The sequence below is a fragment of the Mauremys reevesii genome, linkage group 8 (assembly GCF_016161935.1).
Source record: "Mauremys reevesii isolate NIE-2019 linkage group 8, ASM1616193v1, whole genome shotgun sequence".
NCBI lineage: Eukaryota > Metazoa > Chordata > Testudines > Geoemydidae > Mauremys > Mauremys reevesii.
The window spans coordinates 53,247,218-53,270,993 of record NC_052630.1 but is presented as its reverse complement, the minus strand read 5'-3'; the positions used below and the strand labels follow the sequence as shown (position 1 = coordinate 53,270,993).

Here is a 23,776-nt window from a genome sequence, read left to right as displayed (position 1 = left end):
CAAAAGCAGTGAGATGAGTCCCCCTTCTGTAACCTCAAGAGTGGTAGCAGATTCCCCTCCTCAAGGGGAGCAGGGGTTCCCTAGAAATCCAAAGGCCAGGAAGTATCTTAGGTGGGTGCATAGAGTGGGCACTGAAGGATCCCCAGAATACTGGACATTCTGGTACCTCCAGGAACACCCTGCCAGCGTGATGTGTGTGCAAGCTCATGCCTCACAGACTATGCCATTTTGAAGAGCAAATCACTCTGCTCCCACCGGTATGAACTGAGATGCACAGTGCACACAAGGTCATATCGGTGGCACTGGCACATTCTTTAAAATGGTGCCTTCTGTGCATGTTACTAGACAAAACCATGCTCGGTTTTGCCTCAGTACTGGCCAGGGGACAAACCACCCCCCAATAAGCCTCTCTAACTTCAAACTGGCCCATGGGTGGCCTGGGGCCTGTTGCACTTGTCTCCTGGCACACAAAGCCCCCAAACAGGGTGTTTACAGGACACCCCCCGCAGCAGTGGGGCATGGAGTCACCACACCATTCAGATGCACAGGGGTGGTCACCTCTCTCAGCTACCGCACCAGGCTCTCTGCAGACTCAGGCCTTGTTGCCAGCTATAACTGGGGGCTGGGAAGCGGCACCTCTGCCCTCAGCAGGGGACTCCAGGAGCTGAGGGCTTAGCCCTCATCGCCCTGGGGACGGGGCCTCGAAAGCCACTTTCGCCTCCCCTCAGCCTGAGGGCGCGAGGCGGCAGCCCCACCCCCCCAGTACAGGGCGGGGTACGCACGCCTCGCGTCACGCACCTACCCCACTCTCGGGGGGAGGCGATGCGCTCTCCTGTGTCACGTGACAGAGCACCGCCCCTCACGCCCCTTTCCCACTGGAGAACGCTCTCGCCTGTCACGTGACAGCGGAGGCCCCTCCTCGCGGAAACGGCGACAAGGCCACCTAGGCGCTACCCTCCGTCACGTGACGGGGAGTGGGCGGGCCCCCCGGCGGGGGAGGAGATTGGGGCTCTCTGGGCTCGTCTCGTTCTTCTGATCGTTTCACACGGGGCGCCTGGTGGGGCGGGAGAGGGAGGCCGGAACTTGCGCCGTCGCAGCAGGGACACCGAGGCGCCCCCCCCGGGCTGCAGGGAGGGGCCCGGGCGGCGCTAGTGCAGCTGGCCATGTCCATGGAGGACCCCTTCTTTGTGGTGAAAGGGTGAGTGGGGGAGGGGCAGGGTAAATGGTGAGGTGGGGGGCAGTGTTAATGAGGGGGTGAGGGTAACTGGCGGGGGCAGAGTTAATGAGGGCGTGGGGGTGAGTGGAGGAGGGGGTCTGGGTTAATGAGGAGGTGGGGGGCAGAGTGAAGGGGGTGAGTGGAAGTGGGGACGGAGTGAGGGGGGTTGAGGGTAACTGACAGGGGTAGAGTTAATGTGGAGGTGTGAGTGGAGGTGAGGGGCAGGGTAAATGGGGGCGAGGTGGGGTAACTGGCAAAGGTGGTGTGGGGAGGCTAGTGGCAGGTTAGTAGAGAAGATGGAGATCAGTGGAGGTGAATGGAAAGGGGGGGTTGTTATAGGTTTTATGATGTGAGAATCTCTGGGACAGAGGAATTCCCCTTTTTTTCCCCCCAATCCCATGGAATCTCCCGCTACTCAGTCAACAAACTTCCTTGTAAGTGCTTCTGGCTCCACCTGCCTCATGCTCTGCTCCAAGGGTGCGTGTGGGATGGGTGATCACATTTCCAGCACTTGATCTGGTCCCATTGAAGTACAATGGACTATGCCATAGTCCACTAGGGGTTGTATGTACTTGAGTAAAATTGCCAGTTAAAATGGGGATAGCTAATGTTTGTGAAAGCTAGTCTACATTTCACAAATATTTTTTCCAGGAGACAAGTGTTTGTGATATCTTTCAGTCTAGGCTGAGCCATAGAGTATAGCAGAAACATTTAACTTAGAGTAAATGTGTGGGGACTGTCCAGACTAGCCTTTATAAACCTGTTACCTACCTTGAGTTAATAGGCAATCAGTTAAACTCAGGGTAAAAAAAAAATCTCCTACATACACAAACAATAGTGGTTAGAGAATGAGATGGCGGGGAGGGAGAAGAGTATTTCTTCATTGCAGAGTTAACTCAGGTGATCATTATTTGGGTGTGACCATTTGAGTTGGCCTAGCTCTAGTTAGAGCAGCAAAACTCTACAATCCTGTGAACCTAGGCAGGCATTTTGAGGGGAAAACAGCTTTACAAATTTTGGAACCCAGTCTACTGCTGAGAGAGAGGGGACTGGCTCATGAGTTGCCAGTTCATTGTGGGTATTTAGTGTTCCCACAAGTGTGGCATTGAAGGGTTTGCATGCATTTATTGTACCTATGGCTGGCCTTGCATAGAGAGAATATTTTGCTTGAGATGAGTGGAGACAGATGAGTTGGGGGAAAAAAATCCTCTATCCCAGTGGTATAGAGGTATGCATACCTCTGGGGGTGCACAGAGGTCTTCCAGAGGTACATCAGTTCATCTAGATATTTGCCTAGTTTTACAACAGGCTACATAAAAATCATGAATAAAATCAGTACAAACTAAAATTTCATATGACTTGGTGATACTTCTGTATATACTGTACATTGAAATGTAAGTATAATATTTATATTCAAATTGATTTTTTATAATTATGATAATGAGAAAACAAGAATTTTTCAGTAGTAGTGTGCTGTGACACTTGTGTTTTTGTGTCTGATTTTTGTAAGTAAATAATTTTCAAGTGAGGTGAAACTTGAGGTACACAAGACAAATTAGACTCCTGAAAGGATTACAGTAGTCTGGAAAAGTTGAGAGTCACTGTTCTATCCTAAGGAGACAAGTAGGCAGATGGAAGGAACAGGCTCTTTGAGTTCAGGAGATGTTGGAGGGATCCAATTAATATGATGCTAGTCTTGTGGGTCTGTGGCCCTCAGCATTCATGAAGCCAGTGAGCCAAAGATCTCAAATTGGGGATAATGTACAAAAAATTGGAAAGAGGGAGATAAATATTTAGGGAGAGCTGCTGGCATAGACAATATTGCCCGAAGAGCCATTGATGTGGCATGACTTGTATGTGGTTGCAAAGAGTTTGGGCTTGAAGGGGTTAAATAAACTGAAAACTTGCACTGGAAAATTTTATCTTAATTTCAAGTCTGAATGAAATCATAACAAGCTGAACAGAGTTCAGGGATGGTTGAGAGAGACACAGGGAAGCAGAGGAAGGAAAAAGCAGTTGTGAACATGGTAAGAGGTGGGGAGAGGGTAAGAGTTCACCAACGTGGAGGGTGAAAGTGAAACTTGCTTCAAGGATGAAATGGTGTTATGGGAGAGAAAACAAAATGCTCTGGGTTGGGAACTGGGATATATCCAGGCAAAACTTTACAGAGTTTGTCTAGGAGTGTGGAGACTTGCTCATGCTGTGTGAAAGGAGGAGATGTAGCTTCTCTCATGCTGTCCCCTCAGATGACACTAATTCTGCTTTTGTCCTCTTCAGATTTAGTGCTGAGGATAGCCTTTAAGCTCATCATACTTAAGTAGTTTTTTCTTTTATGTGTAACTCTTCTCATCTATGAACATCCAACCTTACTTGAAATTTCCACTTCTTGGTACTTTCCAAATATGTTTGGGTACAAAATAAAAAAATCCAAACTTCCATTAACAAAGTTTACTTGTGACTGAGGAAAGCAAATAAGTTGTACTGTATCCTTAGTCAAAGTTATTATGTTTAGTGCCCCAAAATATGCTAGGCCATTTGATAGGTGACAAATAAGGGGAGGAGAAAAAGGTATGTGCCTTTTACGGAGGGGTGGGCAAACTTTTTAGCCTGAGGGCCACATCTGGGTATGGAAATTGTATGACAGGCCTTGAATGCTCACGAAAGTGGGGGTTGGGGTGCAGGAGGGGGCTGCAGGCTGGGGGTGGAGCAGAGAGGTTTGGAGTATGGGAGGGGGCTCCTGGCTGGGACGGGGGTTGGGGCATGGGAGGAGGTCAGGGGTGCAAGCGCCAGGCAGTGCTTATCTCAAGTAGTTCCCAGAAGCAGCAGCATGTCCCCCCTCCAGCGCCTACACAGAGGCACGGTGCTGATGGCTCTGCAGTTCCTGGCCAATGGGAGCTGCAGAGCTGGCTCTTGGGGCTGGGGCAGTGTGCGGAGCCTCCTGGCTGCTCCTACGTGTAGGAGCCAGAGGGGGAACATGTTGCTACTTCCAGGAACCACTCAGAGCCATGACATGCGTGGAGGGGGGCAAGCCTCTGACCCCACTCCCCAGCGGGAGCTTGAGAGACGGATTAAAAGGTCTGATGAGCAGGACGCGGGCCGTAGTTTGCCCACCATAGTTTGCTTTTACGACTGGTCATGCTTGTCATGTCCTGAGTCCCATTAATTTGAACGGATATTCCACAGGAATAAGGCTAGCAGTATTTGCTGGTAGATATTTGCTACTTGTTAAGTGATAGTCACAGTGCCATCAGCAAAGCATGCATTTCCATGATATAAATTGAATGCACTTTTCCATGGAGCTTGCGGCAACAGCGAAGGCAGTTCAGTTTAGTAAACTACCATATCTGAATGCTAATATTAAAATCACCAGGGCCACACTGAATACAATCCATGCAAAAACGCTAGGGGGACAATTTCTGCAATTCTTATTGCCTTTGTTGTGAAGTGAAACTATTGTCATAGGGGAGAACATAATGTGCACTTGATACTACAGTGTTAGCTAGGTACTTCTCAGTCCTGAGATGAAAGATGCAATAGAAATGCAAAGCGTAGGCTGGTTCCTCCATCCAAAGAAGAGTATTGACATACCAATATAACTACTAGGGAAATTGTGTGAAGATTCTGTTGTATGGCAGAATTGGCTGAAGGCTTGGGTCCTTTCAATAATTGGGATTGCTGTGACAATTTCATAATGTGCTAATTTCTACCACACTATGGGAGGAGACAAGATGTTGACTGTTTCGCATCCACTGTATGTGAAGAATCTTTCATTTTCAAAAGAAAGGAGGGTTTGGAGGAAGAAGTTCTGGGGATTATTGATGTAAACAGGTTTACAATGAAAATTAGTGACAACCGTTTCCTGCTCAGGGTTTATCTACCTAGAGAAAAGACTAGAATAACTAACAGATTAGTCAATTTCTCCATCTGGCCAAGCCCTTAGTCTTGTCAATACAGAGAATACATGCTAATCATCATTTACCTTCTCCTCTTCTCAACTGCAGGGAGGTACAAAAAGCAGTGAACACTGCACAGGGGCTGTTCCAGAGATGGACGGAGCTCCTGCAAGATCCCTCCACAGCTACAAGAGAAGAAGTTGACTGGACCACCAATGAGCTCAGGAATAACCTGCGGAGCATTGAGTGGGACCTGGAAGACTTGGATGAAACTATTAATATCCTTTCTATAGGGCTGCTGCAGTCCTTTGGATAAATCAGATATGAACCTACATAACAGCTAGCCAAGAGATCATTATGGCTCTTAAGGAGTAGTTCAGTCTTAAATATGCATCACACTCTATATAAATTTCTCATTGGAGTTACTGTTTGCATTAAATTGCACTATGTACAGTTTAGTTTAGACAACAGTCAGTTATATCTCAAATTTCAAACAAAAAGTACTTCCAGGCAAAAGTGTTCCTTATGTTTTCCTCCCCAATAAGATGCAGTTTAAAATGAAATGTTCTGTTCACTAAAGCACCTTCTGTTGGAGAAATTTATTTCATGCAATTAAGCTTATATTAGATGATTTTGGAAGGATGCTAGTCTTTCTCCTTCATTTTAAGTTCAAACTTCTGAAAGCGCTACACAGTACAGATCAGAGAACTCAAATATTCAAGCAGGAGAAGGAGACTCTGCATGCTCATACATGTCCTGTAGAATGCATTCCTACCACGCTTTTTTCTTTAAGTGGTTGTGATAGGAACATAATCTATCTAGTACTTTACAAACCAAAGTTTTGGAAAGGTCCAATTACACTTATTAATTATAGGAGTTGGGGAGCCCTTTCCGGGCAGCCAGGATATCTCAATCTTCATAAATGCTGAATACCAGTTAAATTATTTCCTTGACTTATTTACGCATTGTTGAAGCAAATCCTCGGAAATTCAACCTTGATGCAACAGAGCTGGGTGTAAGAAAAGCCTTCATCACAAGTACACGGCAGGTGGTCAGGGTGAGGAGCTTGGCTGCTCATTGTTTGTGGAGGGGATTTTCAGTGATAGTGTTTAAAAGCCCATGGCCACTACAAAGTACTGGAAATTAGTTTCCAGTGTCAGTCTAATATCAAACTGTTACCTGATTTCTCAACACCCTCATTTTCAGCATAATCTGTCTGATAAGGGTTCCCAAGCCTTGGTCAGTGAAGCACTTGCTTGCAATCTGCAAAGAGCTGGTTGGATTCTACTACTGGCTCTCCTCGCTTCCAGCTGCTTCTACAAGTGTCCAGGTTCCTCTTTGGGATGAACAATCTGGAGCCTATAGAAGCAGCTGGAAATGAAGAATCAACATAACTGCCTGTACTACAGCAAGAGGCGGAGAGGAAATGAGTCTAGCTTTGAATGCTGTTTTAATTGTGCTGTGCATATTTGAAGTGCAAACTTTCAAAGATTCAAATCAAAATCAACTTTCACTGAACCGTTTAAAGGCATGTCATGCTATTTACATACCAGGCATCAATTTCCTACCCTCAGCTGTTCTGGTATTATAGCTGTTAAAGGTTACTAGTGTTTAGTTTATTATAGGAGAATTGTGGGGTTTTATTCACCAATGGCTTAGTTCTTGCTTGGATTTTAAAAAGCTCACCTTTGGGCAGACGCATCTAGAAAATTTTGACCTAAAAGATCACTTTCACAAAGCTTTAAATACAGTAACTCCTCGCTTAACGTTGTAGTTATGTTCCTGAAAAATGCTACTTTAAGTGAAATGATGTTAAGTGAATCCAGTTTCCCCATAAGAATTAATGTAAACGGAGGGGGGAGGGGTGTTCCAGGGAAAACATTTTCACCAGACAAGACTATATATACATACATACACACACAGTATAAGTTTTAAACAATACTGTACACGGCAATGATGATTGTGAAGCTTGGTTGAGATAGTGAAGTCAGAGGGTGGGATATTTACCAGGGAATGCCTTGCTGCTAAATGATGAACTCGGCTGAGCCCTCACGGGTTAACATGTTGTTAATGTAGCCTCGCATTCTACAAGGCAGCTCGAATGGAGGGAGGGGAGACAGCATGGGGGGTGTGTGTGAGAGAGAGACATATGTTGACCCCACTCTACATACACTGCCTTTTAAGTAGGTCAGCAAGTTGAGACAGCAGCTGCTGCCAGCAAGCTCCCTCTGTCCTGAGCCCTGTCAGATGTCCCTCCCACAGAGATGAGGTAGAGGGGGGGACACCCTGACATTAGCACACCCTCCAACACCCCTTGCACAGTATGCAGAAGGCTCCCAGGAGCAGCTCCAAAGCAGAGGGCAGGAACAGCACATGGCAATGAGGGGAGGGACAGCTCAGCAGCCTAGCAATTGATAGCCTGCTGGGGGACTGCCACATGGGAACTTAGGGGTGCTGCCAGTCCACCCTGGTTCCAAGCCCCCACCAGCTAGCTCCAACAGGCTCCTCTTTCCGCAAGCAGTGGACAAAGCAGGCGGCTGCCAGACAACATTATAAGGAAGCATTGCGCAACTTTAAACAAACGTTCTCTAATTGATCAGCAATGAAACAATGTTAACCAAGATGACTTTAAGTGAGGAGTTACTGTAACTTTGAAAACAAAGTTAGAATGGAAATGTAGTCTTAACTATAATGGGAGCAGCAGTTACTACTATAAGTATGGAGAAAAGGTGAGCTGGGTTTAGTTGGGCCTGAACGAGTAGGAGAGATTCATATGTGGTTGGGAGGGATTTATAACAACCAGAAGATAATTGAAGAAGAGGGGAAACATCAGTGTTTGAGAGAGTGTTAACATCTGATAAGTAAATACTAGTTAAGAAATTATCTCCCAATTGGATTTAAGATTTTCTTCCCCTATTGTTTAATATTTTAATACAAACCTTAATTTCTGCTGGTTCTGACAATATTCTTAGTTGATACTCATAGCAAGCCACCAAATTGTGTTCTTACTGGGAACTGAGTTCTTACCCTGTTTGCAGTATTGTTATCTAAGTACAATTCTTCCTGAAGTAGAAGCCTGCTTTCTAGGGAACTAATCCTGAAACTGTCAAAGGTAATGGATCCATGCTTATGTGGCTGCCTTTATATTCTGGTTTTTTTTATCTTGAGTAAATCAGATAAATTCACACTGTCCCCTCTTGTCCAGGCTGCAGTCTGACTAATGTGAAAATAACCCAGCTCAAGAACACCTCTGAACATAAATCACTAGCATGGTCTTATTTTTGAGCAATGCTTTTTATTTTTAGTTCTTAGGCATTTTAATTTACATAGTTGACTCTACAGCTTTAGTTAGCATTTCTAACAGATTTACTAGAATGCTCCCTTGTGAAAAGTAATTCTTTGGGGGAGGTCCCAGTATATTTGGGATATCTTATGTGGCTTTTATCAGTCGCTGTCTGGAGCAAGAATGCAATAGGTATTCTGGTGATATCGGACATTTGTGCCAGTCTTGAGATTATCATCCACTTTAGTTATCATATTTGGCCACTACTTCACTTTTATATATTTGTGGTAGCAGGGGGGTCTCACTTTTAGTATAGACTGTTCCAAATGTATCTTCTAGACTTCAAAGTCATCTGCTATCATAGTGGCTTTCATCTAAGGAGCTCAAAGTGCTCATTGGTTAAAGACGACTTCCATGTACTTGTATAGTGACTTAAGAAAGAATGATACCCATTTTATAGAGGAGAAACTCAAGCACAAAAAGTGGCTTGTCCAAAGTGGCACTTGGGGGGAGGGGGGAGGAAATGCAGGAGATCTAACTTCCAACAGCTAGAACACAGTCCTTCATACACACCACTGAAGAGAGAATATTTTTTTCAATCAGCTACACAAATCAAGCATTGTTACAGCAGTGGAGAATGGGGAGGAGCAAAACCAGTAGTAAATCACTAACCTTTTCAAAATAATCTGCCCCAAGGGTTTCTAGGCTTCATTAAAATTTTCCTTAGCATTAGGGCAACTGTGAATTGTAATGTTACTTTAGTCTTCCAGGATTTTTTAAAGCACATGCCTGTAAGTAAAGGGGTTTTTGGTCCTCCATAAAACTTGCTATGTATGTTTAATTAAGCCATTATTTTAGCAAATTGGCAATAATTTAAAATTTGATCATATCTTTTTCTTGAATAAACAGGAAATGAAGGATCAGATGTCAAATTCATCTGTGCAGGCACTGTCTGAAAGAAAAAACAGGAAGGTGAGAACTAATAGCAGACTGCTGGCTAAAGTGGACACAAGAATCCTTCGAGATGGTTGATAACTCCTTATAGTTCAAGTATAGTAGCTGCTGACTTAAGCTACATGTTAGATGAAAGTACACTGACTTGGATAAGGGGCTCATGTACCTTAAGGTAGAGTACATTGGTATTAAACAAAATAAATGCCAGTTTAAACACCTGACTGCCAGCATCCATCTTGTTATCCTGTTTCCACTAGAAGCTTTGTTTACAAAAAACAAATTATCTTAAAACTAGAAAAGCGTCCATTTTGCAGCCTGTCATCTTTTTGTGGCTAGTAATCAGTGAAAACACTTATTCTTGCGGGCACAGTTTGCTCTGGTTGCTTTCCAAACCTTTCACACACAAGGTAATAAGTTACTAAGTGGTTTTTGCCTCAAACTGCTTATACGCCATCCAGTCTTGCATTGCTCCTAGGAGGGAGAAAAATATCCCCATTTCTCAGAGGAGGAATCTGAAGCCGGAGAGGTTGTGAGTCTCTGATCTAGGACTGTAATTCTAGCATTCATGGCTTCTAATCCTATGTTTAGCAATATGTATTTGACTACGTAAACATAGCAAAGTCTCATTCTAAGAAGAATCAGGAAAGAGTTGGTGTAAAGGATGTGGTCAAAGCACATGCCTGTAAGTAAAGGGCTTTTTGGTCCTCCATAAAACTTGCTACGTAAGTTATGACAGCAGTGACCAGTAGCAGGTCACCACTGAGATATTAGCATCATGCTGTAAGTGAGTTCTCTTGAATGTTGCCTTATTAGAAAAAGTTATTTGACAATCTGGAATATAGGTATAAGGTTGCAAGTTCACTTAACTCTCATACCATGTTAAATAACACTAGGATTGCCACCCCTGAACCTGGCAGTCCTAGCCAGAACTAATTTCTTAGTCACTGGAGAGAACCAGCAATGTACTCAACCGTTTTGGGGACAGTGTTTATTCTCTGTTGGCTTACTGTTTGTCTTCTGTTTTTCCCCTTCCCTGACCTTCTGTTCCAGGCTCACACATTATCTGCCACCTGTTAACCTTCTTTCAGTGCCTGGTCCTCTTTTCTCTCCTGACCAAGTGGGTCCAGCTGCTCTCAGTGCACTTTTCTTCATATTTGTTCCTTCTCTCCAGCTGCCCAATTGCAGCAGTCACAGAACTGTGTGACCCCACCATTCCATCCATTCTCCTGTTTAAGGGCCAGCAACTACAGCAATCTGCTGCTGGAATAGGAATAGAGATGGAACGAAAGTGACTTGTTGTATATACTCTGTTTTGGGTAACATGGGGTACTACTCAATTGTCTTTCCTGCTTCCATTTGGAATTTGGGTTTAGGTGAGGTGACATGACCATATATTGGAGTGTCTTACTGATTAAATTCTCCTGTGTGTGTATGTATACAGGCACTGCTGGGAGAAAGTGGAGGTCAGAGTTGGAGCTCTGGATCAGATAAATATGGCGGTTTGGATCGAGAGCTACAGTTAGCCAATTCACACTTCATTGAGGAGCAACAAGCTCAGCAGCAGGTATAGTATTTCCTGCATGATAGTGCACGTGGATCCCTTGCTAAAGGCTGTGTAAGAAGATGGTGGTACTGGCAGTAATAGCCTAAAGTCTTCAAACATCCAGCACACATTAAGCCCTGAGCCATCTTCTGTGCTCAATACAATGAGAGACCATTTGTTTTCAATGTTGGTTGCCTACATACCTGTTGTAGGTACCTAAATATTGACTGTTGTGCTTAAGGTGGTTTTGGTGTGTAAGTTTTGGCACACAAACCTTAAAGTTTAGGCCTTGGCTGTATAGGCTTGTGTAGAAGGCAACTAAAAGATGTATCCCATCTGGAAGCTGCCACATGCTGATGAAATCCTTTGTGAAGCATAGAAACATAAGGGGGTGGGTAGAATACCTGATTCTGCCAGATTCCTCCATTCCAGTTCAAAAAAATGATTCTGCTTTTACAATTATCTTGAATAAAAGTTCATTTAGGGCTGATGCATTAAATACTCCTCTTGATATTGCTGCACTGACTTTTCTTCATCTCAAAGAAAAAACAGATGCATTTATTCCACCCCAACTGGACCCTTCGCTGTAAAATTTGTGTGCAAAATTATAATGCTGACTTGTATTAAACTGATCTGTAATGAAGCCTCTTGTCTTTTAATGTGTGCTTTTAGCTTCTATTGCACTAGGACTTTTTGTGTGTGGGAGGGGAGGAGGAGGAGGAGGAGGGAGAGGGGAGATGAATTTTCCATTTTCCCCTAAAGACAGATTGGCTTAGGTTCATTCTGATCACCTGTAGTAAGAAGACTTAATGTCAGAGACTCTCCACTGAGACTGGCTATTGATGCTGAGAATTCACACATGGGTATGGACAATTTCAGCTTCTCCCCTGAGAGCAGGTGCCACTGAACTGAAATGTTCTTTGAGTTAATGAGGCCCCACCCCCTTAAGTATTTGTACTGTGTTCATCACCTTATCTGAGCCCTGTGATTTACTGCATTACAGATTAGAACCAGACCCTTGAATTAGCTGAGAAGCCAGTGTGGGATACAAACCATTAGTATTATGGGCTCTGCCTGCTTAAGATAGGCTAATCAAGATGGATGTAATAGCGTACACTTCTAAGGTGATGTAACCATTACAGTTAAGTAAAATAAAATGATAAGCTAGCTCTATAAGCTAATGTCTACTACTTTGTGCTTTTGACCATACATTTATGATTTTAATAGAAAATCAATCATTAGCACTGCTAGGAACCATTGTAGGGTAGCTTACTTTGACTGCTGCAAGCTCATTTGAAGAGTTGTCTGGACAGTGCCTAAGTTTATATGTAGCTGTCCACACAAGCATAGGTTCTTGGAAGAAATGAAGTGAGGTATTGGTAACATTCTCCACAAAGTATCTCTAAACAAACTTTTCAGATCTTTAAGTGATTGAATAATCCCAACTATGTACTGACCTTGTAAAGGGCAGCTGATAGATAGATCTTTAAAGTGTGTTTGTGCACCAAAGTCAGATGGTATAGTCTTACTGAACAACTGTTTCTTTAGTGTATTCAGAGCAGAGTTGGCAATTCCCTAGGAGAAACTTGTTTAGGACAGGGTGCTGGTAAATACTGGCTTAAGTGTACAGGAAGTTTAGCAGCAATAGAGCAAATCTTTTCAATTTGGGAATACATCCATTCAAAACAGGAGTATCCACAACATCAAAATTGGTCTTCTGCTACAGAATGCTGCATGACTTAATGGACCTGGACTGGTAGTCTGCAGCTCTATCACTTCTGATTGCTCAGTGCTTCAAGCCTGCCACTCTGCATTCTTGTCTTTTTCATATCATTGAATGTTTTCAACATGTCATTTCAGTTTTCAGTATTACATAGCTTCCTTGAGAAAATACCAAATCAAAATGTATACAGATATTCCAGTGTTCAGTGGCATAATTACATTAATCACAGCTATTTTATTTATTTGTAAAGCCCTACATTTGCCTTAAGTAACCACAACTTAATTTTAGTTACATATTCAAGTGTAACATTTGCCTTAATGAAAGTTTTTAAAATAGAAAATGCCTTAAACTGGGACTAACTAATGTTGCCCAGTACAGTAAAACACACCTTTGGTAAATACCTTGCCATTCCTGATTGTCATATCCAGTCATTTTAGTGACTAGTTTTGTACTTACGTTAACTCTTAGCTATGCTGACTCTGCAGTGCGATCTGGATTCTGTTCCATCATATGCATCATCAGAATTGCTACTAAGTTCCAGTCTCTTCCACCCATTAAAGGTAATGAGCTTGCACAAATATGACATCAGGCCTGCAGTAGCCTACAGAACTGTTCTACTGCTGATATGCAAGATAGCAAGAACCCATCTTGATTCAAAGCCCGGATTGAATTTGCAGGGCTGATAGGGAACAATTCCATTTTACTTGTCAAGTGAACACTTGATAAGGAATTACTGGGACAAATGTGGAACCCAATCATGCTGCTTTGACAGTCATTCTTCAGGATTGACCAACACTAAGCATTCCTCTGAATTACAAGACTAGTCACTAGAAGTTCAAGCCTATTTCTAAACTCTGCTTGCTGCCCTGCCAGTTTGGACAGGCATGTGTCAGAGCATTTGGCTCTGAACCAGTTGTAACTGTATGTTGGATTTTAACTGCTTGTTTCCCTTCTCTCTGGCACCAGTTGATTGTGGAGCAGCAGGATGAGCAATTGGAACTGGTCTCTGGCAGCATTGGGGTGCTGAAGAACATGTCCCAGCGCATTGGTGGGGAGCTGGAGGAACAAGCAGTGTGAGTGCTGAGAAACAAACCCCCTGCTGTAGGAGTTCTCAGGAATAAGACATGGGGAAGGGCTGGTGATAACACTAAAATGTAACTATTGGTGCTCCTGTGCCCAGAAAGGACAAGCGCTGTATATCATTGGCTGACTGGGGCTTTGAAATAATATTGTCAGCCTGGTTAGTGACACAGAGGAGATCCCAAATGCTATTCAATCATAGCTAAAAAGTTCTGCCCACACAAAGAATTAAAGGGTAGCTCACAGCTGCAGTTTTCATTCTTACATTTATATATAAATTAGATTTCTTCTTTCCAAGTATGTATTCTCTAATCAAATAGTATATCTGGAGTTTCCAGTGACATGGATCACAGTTTTATTTTCAGTAAGACTAGTGGTTCATACCTATGTTTAACTGTTACTGAGAAACTTTAAACACATTTTTTGTGTAACTCTGCAGAGTCTTTCTGTGCTACCAAGGCCACTCCCAGAGCACAAATTAACACAGTGGTTCAAGAACTATAGTGATAACATCATAGGTAACTACATACTAGTAAACAAGGCAAAGCAATAAGAACATAAGAGTGGCCATACTGGTTCAGACCAAAGGTCCATCTAGCCCAGTATCCTATTTTCCAACAGTGGCCAATGCCAGGTGCCCTAGAGAGAATGAACAGAACAGGCAATCATTGAGTGATCCATCCCCTGTTGGCTTGTGCTCTGTTAAAAAGAGAGAGGGGGGGAGAATAGAACAAATGGAATGGGAAGGCACAACAAACAATGGAAAACAGTGGGAGACAGGGAGAGAAGAAAATCCTTTTAAAAGCAAAGCAACTGGTCAAGGAAGCTTTAAAACCTTACCTGTTCAAGAATAAGTGATAAGTTTATCCTGGATGTACCTCTCTCTCAAAATGGATTCTTGACAGTGATGAAACAGCTCCGGACAGGTTTTAGTAACTTTCCTACAGCATTTAAAACCAGAATAGTAGATACTTAACAGCAATTCCAAATCACATTCCCTTATGATACATAATTAAGTGCTCCATGTAAGTGACAAAGCTTTTAACAATGTGACATTTTGGACCTTAAATGGTTTTAAGCCTAAACATGTTTTGCTAATTTTGGATCAAATGTTTATCATCTACTGCTCACCTTGCAGAGATCACCAGAGCCAGCTTATGTACTGACTTCACACATCAGGGAAAGCCCTTAGAAAATTAGTCCAAATGAGTTCTTATTTACCACCAGAGTAAAACTGCTGGTTGAGCAAATTTTTGTTTTGACACTATCAAATAAGACCCTAAAATGTGTTTTTGTACTTTGCCTGGGGATTGGGTTATTTTTTGTAGGTGTGTGACAGTCTTGTGCGTGTAGTGAAGTTCTTGAGATACATCACTAACTAATCAGTACAAGTTGCTTAGGTTGTTTACCTGACACAGCTCCCCTCTTCTTTGTCCCCAGGATGTTGGATGATTTCTCTCATGAGTTAGACAACACTCAGTCACGTCTCGATAATGTTATGAAGAAGCTTGCAAAAGTGTCCCACATGACCAGTGGTAGGTGGTGGTGGAAAATGGGTTCTGACGTCTAAAACAGGGAATGAAAGCTACATTGGTCTGAGGACTGGAATGTGCTGTGTTGTCTCCTGGAGCTGGGACTAGTGTCTAGTAGTTTCTCTTAAATAGTATGGTTTTTGAGAGCATGGCAAGACAGGAAGCAGTTCAGTGTATAAATAGCCAGGGAAAGATAATCTTACGCTACTTGAGTGTAGAGCCTGGCAGTTTATAGTTCATGCTGGGACTGTCCTTTTTTTAGCCTGTTCCTCAGCCTTTTTTTCACCTGCATGGTGAGAGAATGTACCTTGGGACTACAATTGTAATAGTTTTTGCATCATTCCACTTTCAACTTTTACTGTGGGTTCCTACAAGCTTGGAGGATGCTTACACATGAAACAAGCTAGAGAACTTTAGTTAAACCCCATGTGAGCAGGTAGCTTTTCCTTGCTGTAAAGTCCAAGCAGTAGCTGCCCACAATGTACTCCTGGCATGGAGTTTGGCTTTATGGAGTTCTTTTTGTGAATGAAACAAAACCCAGCCTGAATCTTCACTCCAACTGTGGAAACTACACCCAGCCATAGGAACACTAGCATCTGCCACTACCCAAAGGCTGTGGATAGTAAATCTCAAAGGTGCCAAAGCAAATAGCTTAATTCTAGAGCATATGAGAGGAGGGAGAGATTATTGAAGGCTTCTAGTATCTTATTGGATTGGTTGCCAAAAAGCACCTCAAATCTAGCAATGCCTCCTCAGCACTCATCTGTGTCTTGAATGCCTGAAGCCAATGGTGAGCTCATGCATCCAGCTGGTGAGATTCTCACCTGAGAACTGAAAGACATCAGGTTAGTTTCTCTAAAATGCAACAGGAAATGAATGAGAAGTGCTCTAAATTAATCATATTGTGCAATTCATGCTCCAGGTCTTTCCCTGTGCCTCAGTGTTCAGAATAAAGACTCCAAGAACAAGCTTAGTTTAACTCTTAGCTTTACACTGGAACAGTGTCAGATGAAAAGCTCCTTGCCATCAGTAGGAGGAAAGATGGTGTCTGGGCAGGCATAGCCTCTGGGAGGATGGGGGAGGAGGCAGTACTTGAACCATGAGAGGGGGTCCCAGAGCTGACAGGATGCCAAGGGTAATAAAAACAGGAAGTATGATTGATTGTGTAGGCTGCCTTCTGACTTCCAGGAAGTGTCACTCCCCAGAGTTGTTTTCATTTATAAACAGTATGTGTGTGCGCTTTATAATACTCTACCTAAATGTATTGTCTTCTCTTCCATGGTTGCTTCATGTATCTCTGGAAGCAGTGGGTATATTAACATGAGTCAGATAGAAGAAAGGTACTATCAGCCTGTCAGTGTCAGTTATCTGACTGCTGCTTTGAGGATCCATTGAAAATCACCACCTGGTACCCTTTCAGGCAGTAAGCATCACAGAATCACGTGGTGAGAAGTGCTTTCTGCCATATACAAACCGCATCTGAAATCAAACCATTGGATTAATGCAGCATTTGGGTCAGTCCTGCTGGTGAACATTCAGCTCAAGTGACATCACTTAGAAGTACAGACAGCTGGCAAACAACTCACTTCAGTGTTTTCTCCCCCAGACACTGGTTTAATGATCAAAAAATAAACTTCAGTTTCCTTCAATTGTTGTGAAAGACTGATGTTTTTAGAAAAGATGGCTTGTGGTTTCTATTAGTACCTGCATCCTAAACTAAGGATTCAGCACTAGAAAAGTTGAGAGCTGTGGGTCTCCATTAGTGCAGCTTTGCTAACTGTAGCAATAATGGAAGTTATGGTGTGAGCATGGTTAGATGAGGAGTGATACAAACAGCTCTGTCTACAGCTTCCTCCATTGCCACCACTTGTGGAACTGCGCTAGTGGTGAAGTATGGGCCTAGCTTTGCCAATGCAGATAGAACCTGCAGGGAGCACCAGTGAGGACGTGACCATCTTTCCTTCAGCCTTTAAAAGTGCATTGCATAACACAGACTTTTTCCAGGACCTGCTCTGATGATGGCTAGAGAACCTCCAGACTTCTTTCCAAGGCTTTGACAAATTCTGCTTCTAAAACTCCACCTTTCTCCCTCCATTAAGCTGCAGCTCTAGTGTCAAACTGTATGGTCACCATCCTGATCCCCTCAGGATCTTGCTGTAGCCCCCAACAAAGAAAGAAGTTAGGACGAGATGTTTTTAAGGCCAGAGGTAGGTGAAAATAGAAGAGGAAATCAAGGTAGTCTTGACACCTTTTAAAGGAGGTTTAACTAATTCTTTGCTACGGAGTGTTACTTTAAAGGCTAGTCTCACCTTCCTACTGGTGGCTGTTCTCTTGCCGAAATTTCTAGTGTCCCAAAAGTCCTTAGGTGGAGGTGAGGGGAGCTCTTATGCTTTATATTGCTTCTTAAAGATTTTGCACAACGTGCGTGTGTTATATATATGGTGTAAAGTTCTCAAAAGGTGGGAGCTGTGCTGAGTTACATACGGTTGGTTGGTGCACCTTCGCTTCCAGTCGTGGTAATACTGCTGAGGCAAAATCTGGCTCCTGGGATTCTCCTAAGGAGAGTCTGGCTGAATTGTTCCTTATGTAGCTCTAGTTTAAAAGGCTTCCATCAGACTTTCCTTTCTTTCTGGCTTAAATTAGGTCCTCCATAGTGCAATGGAGGAAGCTTTCTTCCTCTTCCCCTCCCCATGGAAGTAGAAAACTAATGTTTCCTTTTTCTTCCAGATCGACGGCAGTGGTGTGCAATCATCATTCTCTTTGTTATCTTACTTGTGGTGCTTATCCTGTTTTTTGTGCTGTGATGGATTAACCTCCCTTGGACTTGTGCCCCCCGCCTCAAAAAAAAAAATGGGGAAATGAAACTTGGTTACTGTTTCCCTCCACTCTGAGATTCCTGTCATGAAAACTTACATCTGGACCTTACTGTTCTTCTGTGGACTAACACCTATGGCATGACTCTTGCAACTTCTTCGTCTGATTCTAAGCCTCATCAACTTGCCTGAGGGGAAAATGAAGGATGGATGTGATCCCAAATTCTTCTGTACCTGGGACATACTGCTGTGTGGACAACAGGCCCTCTTCTCTCTCACCATCCTATGTGGAGTGGCCTAGATTTAGACCTAGAAGGGAAAAGGCAATTCAGAAGGAGTTTACCACTGTTAGTATTTTCATCCATTACAAGTGTGAACCATATGAAGCCTGGAAACATCCTAAGCTGTCACATATTCCCCTTTCCCTTGTCAAATGCCACTCTTGTCAGATTTAGACATAGAATAATGGTTCCTTGGGACAGTATTTCATTGACTACTGGAAGCTGATCATCAGCCAAAAGTGCAGCACTTCCAAGCTAATAAAAGTTGCTCACTAGGAAGGAAAGAAGGCACCAGAGGAGTAGCGTTGATGTCAGTAAATGCATTAATTTATACCCTGGCTATCTTCACTCCAGTGCAAAGCTATAAAAGACAGATGTGCGGAGATAGTATTTTCAAAAGCAGAATGTGTATGCACCCTTAAAAGTAATCTAAGTGTTAGGAGCAGCAAGGCCTTGGATCCTGTGGGATTAATAAAATGGGAGATATGGCTCATAACTGCTGACATGAAATCTAATGTGAACTTGTCTGTATCTAACAGGCTACTGGCACTGTGCTAGATTGGTCTCATAGCAGTATTGATTTGACCTTCCACAGTTAAGTAAGTAGCTTGGACATGTTAGAAAGAATCATGGGCAAAACAAACTTGCAGGACATCTCAGCAGAATCTTACATACTGTGTATTTGTGAACTACAAAAATACTGTGCTGCCCTGCCTGATGCAGCTGCAGTTCACTGCAGCGCTTTAACTTGTTTCACTGCAATGTAAGCTAAAAGTTGACAGACTCTAGGCTGAGGGTAAACATTTTCTAAAACTTTAAACCTTGATTATACAAGCCTCAAGCCCACTGAGGGTGCTTTTTGCTGTTGTGTAACTGAATGACTGCCTTTTTAACTGCTGTTACTGTTTGGCAAGTGATTTGTCAAGTTTTAAAATAACATACAATATTTTGATAAATAAATGTCAAAGATATTTAATATTAATGATACGGGCCATATTCTCTCCTTGGATATGTCACATCCATTGACTAATTTATACATGCACAGGGTAGAATATGGCCCAGAGCTTGTACTCTAAATGTATACTAACACGTAAAAATAGGATGTCTTAATTTTTCCTGACCCAGTATTTTTTAGAAATGTTAAGCGCTGTTGTGACAAACAAAAAGCCAGAAAATGCAAAGTCAAGGGAGAGACTCCAGTTTATTATTTCCCCAATCCTTACATTACCTCGGAATTGCCTGGCACTTCAGTTTTGTTTCACAACATTGTTATTTAAGTCTAGTTTTGTCACAGTGAATTGGAAATTAGACTTAATCAGTCACTGTTTTATTTAAGTGTTGCTAAAAGCTGTCAGTACCAAACCTTGGTCTAGAAGGGCTCAACCTGGTAGCGTAGGTGTGGGGACAAATAAATCCAAATAGCTACTTTATACTGCAAAACCCCCCATTTTCCTTTAAATTGCTGCTCCTGCCCTTCTGACTCAGATTAATTTAGAAAAGTTTAAGGCAACCAGGCTTTTCTTTTAAAAAAGAATTGCCCTTTCATGGCCAAAACTTGGGAGTGAGTTAGTGCCCATACATAGCAAATCTTGATAGCTAAAACTGCATGCTGCTCAAATATAAGCCCATTCAGTGGGTTCCTTCCTTTGGATACCCTTGAAAGTGAGATTTCAGCTTTAATGAGATTTCTTTGTTAAACACTGAAATAGACTTTAATCCTAACTAAACTTGCTTCTGCACGGCAATATTGTGATTCTCAGACTAAATTACAATAACCCACCTATGTAAAGAGAGTTGAATTTGTACACAACACTTAAGTTGTAACATGGAAAGTAAGCGTGTACTATCTGCCTTCTAACTCCTGCAGGATTAGGGATAACTGCCCCAAACTTTTGGATGACAGTCTTTCACCTTTAAATGGGACATTCGTTTGTTTAATGTGCCCTTATCTCTATTTTGGGGAGCATTTGCCAGACAGGCCTTCTATATTTAAAAAAAAAACTTGCAGATCACCTTTAACTGAGGGTTTGTCTATACACCTCTACCCCGCTATAACATGACCAGATATAACACGGGTTTGCATATAGCGCAGTAGCAGCAGGGCTCCAGCAGCGCTTTAAAGGGTGCGGGGCTCCAGCTGCTGCAGCCACTACCCTGGGGTTGCAGCAGCGGGGCTTGGCCAGTGATTTAAAGGGCCCGGGCTCCCCGCAGCCCTTTAAATCACCGCTGGAGCCCTGCCACTGCTACCTCAGGGCTGCAGCAGCAGGGCTCAGGCAGTGCTTTAAAGGGCCCGGGGCTCCGGCTGCTGTGGGGAGCCCTGGGCCCTTTAAATCACCGCTGGGGCCCTGCCGCCACTATCCCGGGGCTGCAGCAGCAGGGCTCTGCTGGCAATTTAAAGGGCCTGGGGCTCCCCAAATCACTGCTGCAGCCCTGCCACCGCTACCCTGATATAACAGTGTTTCACCTATAACGCGGTAGGGATTTTTGGCTCCCAACAACTGCATTATATGGGGGTAGAGGTGTACTAGAAAGTTAATACAGATTAAGGTAGATTGCAAATTTAAAGCACAATAGCTGTTTCTGAATAACTCTGTGGATCAACCCTTGTTCTGGAACAAGAATGCCTTGTTGCTGTTTAGCTTAACCCACTTGGAAACTGTAGACAAGCCTTGAAATATTCCTTGAGTTAGTTTGTCAGAAATAAGTTAAATTGATCATTGGTGTGTTAAATACATGCTTTGCTTCCTCTAGGATCTGTTATACTCTTGCTGTGCATATTGGAAGCTAAGTAGACTTGGTCCATTATAATCACACTTGCATTTAATATCTCTTCAAGAGTAACTTTTCAGTTGGAGATCCAGGAAGCTAACTATGTAACTCCCATTAGGTTTAATAGGAATCTGTGTGGACCTGACCTTGTACCTTTCAATGCTTGGCACTTCAGTGTTGCTGTTACAGAGGGGATTTGGGTATGTGCACCCACTGCTGCTGTGGTCTTGTCACTGGAGAAAATACTAGCCTGTTTGTTTTATATTTGGAACAGCATCCTGTGAAATGACTAACTTTAGACACATCAGAAAACTTGAGCCTAGATATAAAAACCAGAGGAGCCATATTCAGTAGGGGAAGGAAGACTTCCAGTTCTATTTAACTTCCTGATACTGTAATTTCAGCGTAGGGCTCAGGGCTAGTTGTTCATTGTAGAATGTGGGACTAGAGAGACATTTTCACTGGTAGTTGCACATGCAGTTCCCCACTTACATTACAATATGCTGTGTTGTGTGTTCTCCAAGAATTCTTAATTAAATGAGTTGTACAGAACTGCTCCTACACTTAAGGAAATTTTAGACTATAACATGTTACCAGAAGCCTATTAAACTGCTGTGCTTAAGTATGTCTGTCTAGATGATGCTGCTAGCTAGCAAATTCAGTGTCTTTAGTCCTATTCTCCTTGTAAATCTGATTGCTCCTGTTGCCTTTTCATTTAATTATGTCATAAATAATGGACTGTGGCATCGCCAAATGAATCCAGCTACTGGAAATAGTTAAATGGTGGGTTTTTTTGATAATCCTTTGTTAGAAGTGTAAATATATAAAGAGAGTCTGGTACAATATTACATTTGAAAGTTCAGACTGTCTCTAAAGCTTGGAGAAGCTAGACACTGCTTCTGTGAACATATTCCAGACTGGTACAGAGCGTTCATCAAAATGTAGCACTTTTTGAACTCTGAGAAAGATCTCTGTGCAGAATCTGGACCAAATTTAACAATGTGATTTTTCATCTTGGTGTGGCAAGGCTGGGCAATTGGAACATTTCTCCGGTCCACGCTAAGCTGTAATGAGGAGGTTGCAAATAGCTGGCTGTAGAGTTTGAGGTCTTAATGCTGTAGTGGAGCTAGGTGGCCTTTGAGGAAGCTTTTTGGACCATCCCTTATGGTTGAGCACTGTGAAAGATCTGTTATACTTGATCCCTGTGGAATCTGAAATGGCTACCTGTGGCTTATTTTCATACTGTAAAAGTTGCTGTTCTTCCTCCATTCAGAAGAGCTGTTAAAACTGCTGGTTGTGTTGTAATTGACCTTTCCTCAAAGAGGAACTAGACAGTCATCTCCAATTTTATATTTGTTTTAACTTTGGGACAGTGATATTTCGTTATGTTGTGCTCCACGTTGTAATAGAGAGGTGGGGACTGTGCTCTGAGTCCATCTGCTATTTCCCTTTCTTCAGGTTAGGGACAGGCTGATACAAATTTTATTTTAGTAATGCAGTTTATAAGGGGAGCCACTTATTGCATTCTCTTATAGGCAGGGGAGGATAGATTGTACTTCGCGGGACCCTACTAGCCCATCCTGTTCCTCCCTCCATACAGGTTTTTAAAGGAACTACTCGATCATCTGAGACCTAGTAGTCCATGAGTGCAATGAGTTAAATGCAGATTTGTACTCTGCTATATGCATCCCACACTAAGTGGGCTTGGGAGGTGTATAGCACAGTACTTGCAGTGTACACACATGAATTGTCTAGAAGCCCAGTGAGTGGTGTTGCAGGTGGTTGGTAATGAGATGGTGGATGAGTCTCCCTTTCCCTATTTTTTTTCCCCCCTCCATGACCATACTTCAGTTCCAGGTAATCTTGTTCCAAGGTGGCTTCTGCCCTGTAATTCATTGAGAGAGCAATCTCACAAGTACTAACAGAACCACAGTCCACTGTCTGTCCAGCAGTATTAGATATTTGCTATTATCTAAACTTTAACTTGCATTAAAAAGCTCTGCATAGCAGACATGCTATGAGAACTGCTGCCTTAATGCACTAGTTTACTGTGGCTGTGTTGCAGCTTATTTTAAAAAGAGGATAACCGCATGGGGGGCAGGGGGGCTGTTGCAGCGTACAGCCACATAACTTTAAAGGAACTCTGCTGATCTTTACTTCAGGATTAGCAGATCTTCCCTGTTTACTATAGAAAGATCTTTGCACAAAGCTGAAACTTTAGCTGCACCCTTCAGGTTAAAAAAAGGGGTGGTGAGATGGCTTAAATGGTCTCTCACTAACAGTTTCCAGCAAAAAGAGGGAAGGCAAGCCTTGATTTTTCTGATGTAAAAGCAAAAAATGGTTTGGGGAAGATGGCACTTTGTAGCTGTCTTTCTGATTCATTCCAAAGGAGCAATACAAGAGCACAAACACTTTTCCGGTGGTGAAGAAACCCTAGTCTAGGCACATGGGGGTGATGGATTATTTCAGCCCTAGAAAGTTGTTTTGCTAAAAGTGTCGATTTAGATTGAAGACTGTTGTAACTCAAAGGCTTCTACCACAACTCTGCTAGGGCTTGTGCCAAATTAAAGCGTATAGTAGAACATTGATTCAGCCCCTACATTCTTGAGTGTGTTAAGTAGGAATAGACTGACGGAGGCTTGACCACAGCAGTCAAGGGCCTAGTGCTACCACCATGGTTAGAGCTAGT

The 23,776-nt window shown here is 42.9% G+C and overlaps 1 protein-coding gene across 4 annotated transcripts; it reads left to right on the top strand.

Annotated features, from left to right (window-relative positions):
* Positions 1 to 904: 904 nt before the first annotated feature.
* On the top strand, positions 905 to 19,300 carry STX6 (syntaxin 6). Of its 4 annotated transcripts, none has more exons than XM_039486177.1 (9): positions 905 to 1,198; positions 5,218 to 5,387; positions 6,072 to 6,166; positions 9,302 to 9,364; positions 10,788 to 10,910; positions 13,098 to 13,172; positions 13,579 to 13,685; positions 15,133 to 15,227; positions 16,532 to 16,873. In XM_039486177.1, exons 1-9 carry the CDS (start codon positions 1,164 to 1,166, stop codon positions 16,546 to 16,548), a joined length of 780 nt encoding a protein of 259 aa, XP_039342111.1. In that variant the 5' UTR covers positions 905 to 1,163; the 3' UTR covers positions 16,549 to 16,873. The 4 variants fall into 4 exon arrangements, with proteins under 4 accessions (XP_039342111.1, XP_039342110.1, XP_039342108.1 ...); XM_039486176.1 differs by having other exon boundaries at positions 16,529 to 16,873; XM_039486174.1 differs by lacking the exon at positions 16,532 to 16,873 and adding an exon at positions 17,952 to 19,300 and having other exon boundaries at positions 909 to 1,198.
* Positions 19,301 to 23,776: the final 4,476 nt, after the last annotated feature.

Excerpts from the sequence above, each read along its gene's own strand:
- STX6 (XM_039486174.1), top strand. The coding sequence starts at position 1,164 with ATGTCCATGGAGGACCCCTTCTTTGTGGTGAAAGG. Across the intron at positions 6,167-9,301 it reads GTACACGGCAGGTGGTCAGG|GAAATGAAGGATCAGATGTC; the intron begins GTGAGGAGCTTG and ends TTGAATAAACAG. Across the intron at positions 13,686-15,132 it reads GAGCTGGAGGAACAAGCAGT|GATGTTGGATGATTTCTCTC; the intron begins GTGAGTGCTGAG and ends CTTTGTCCCCAG.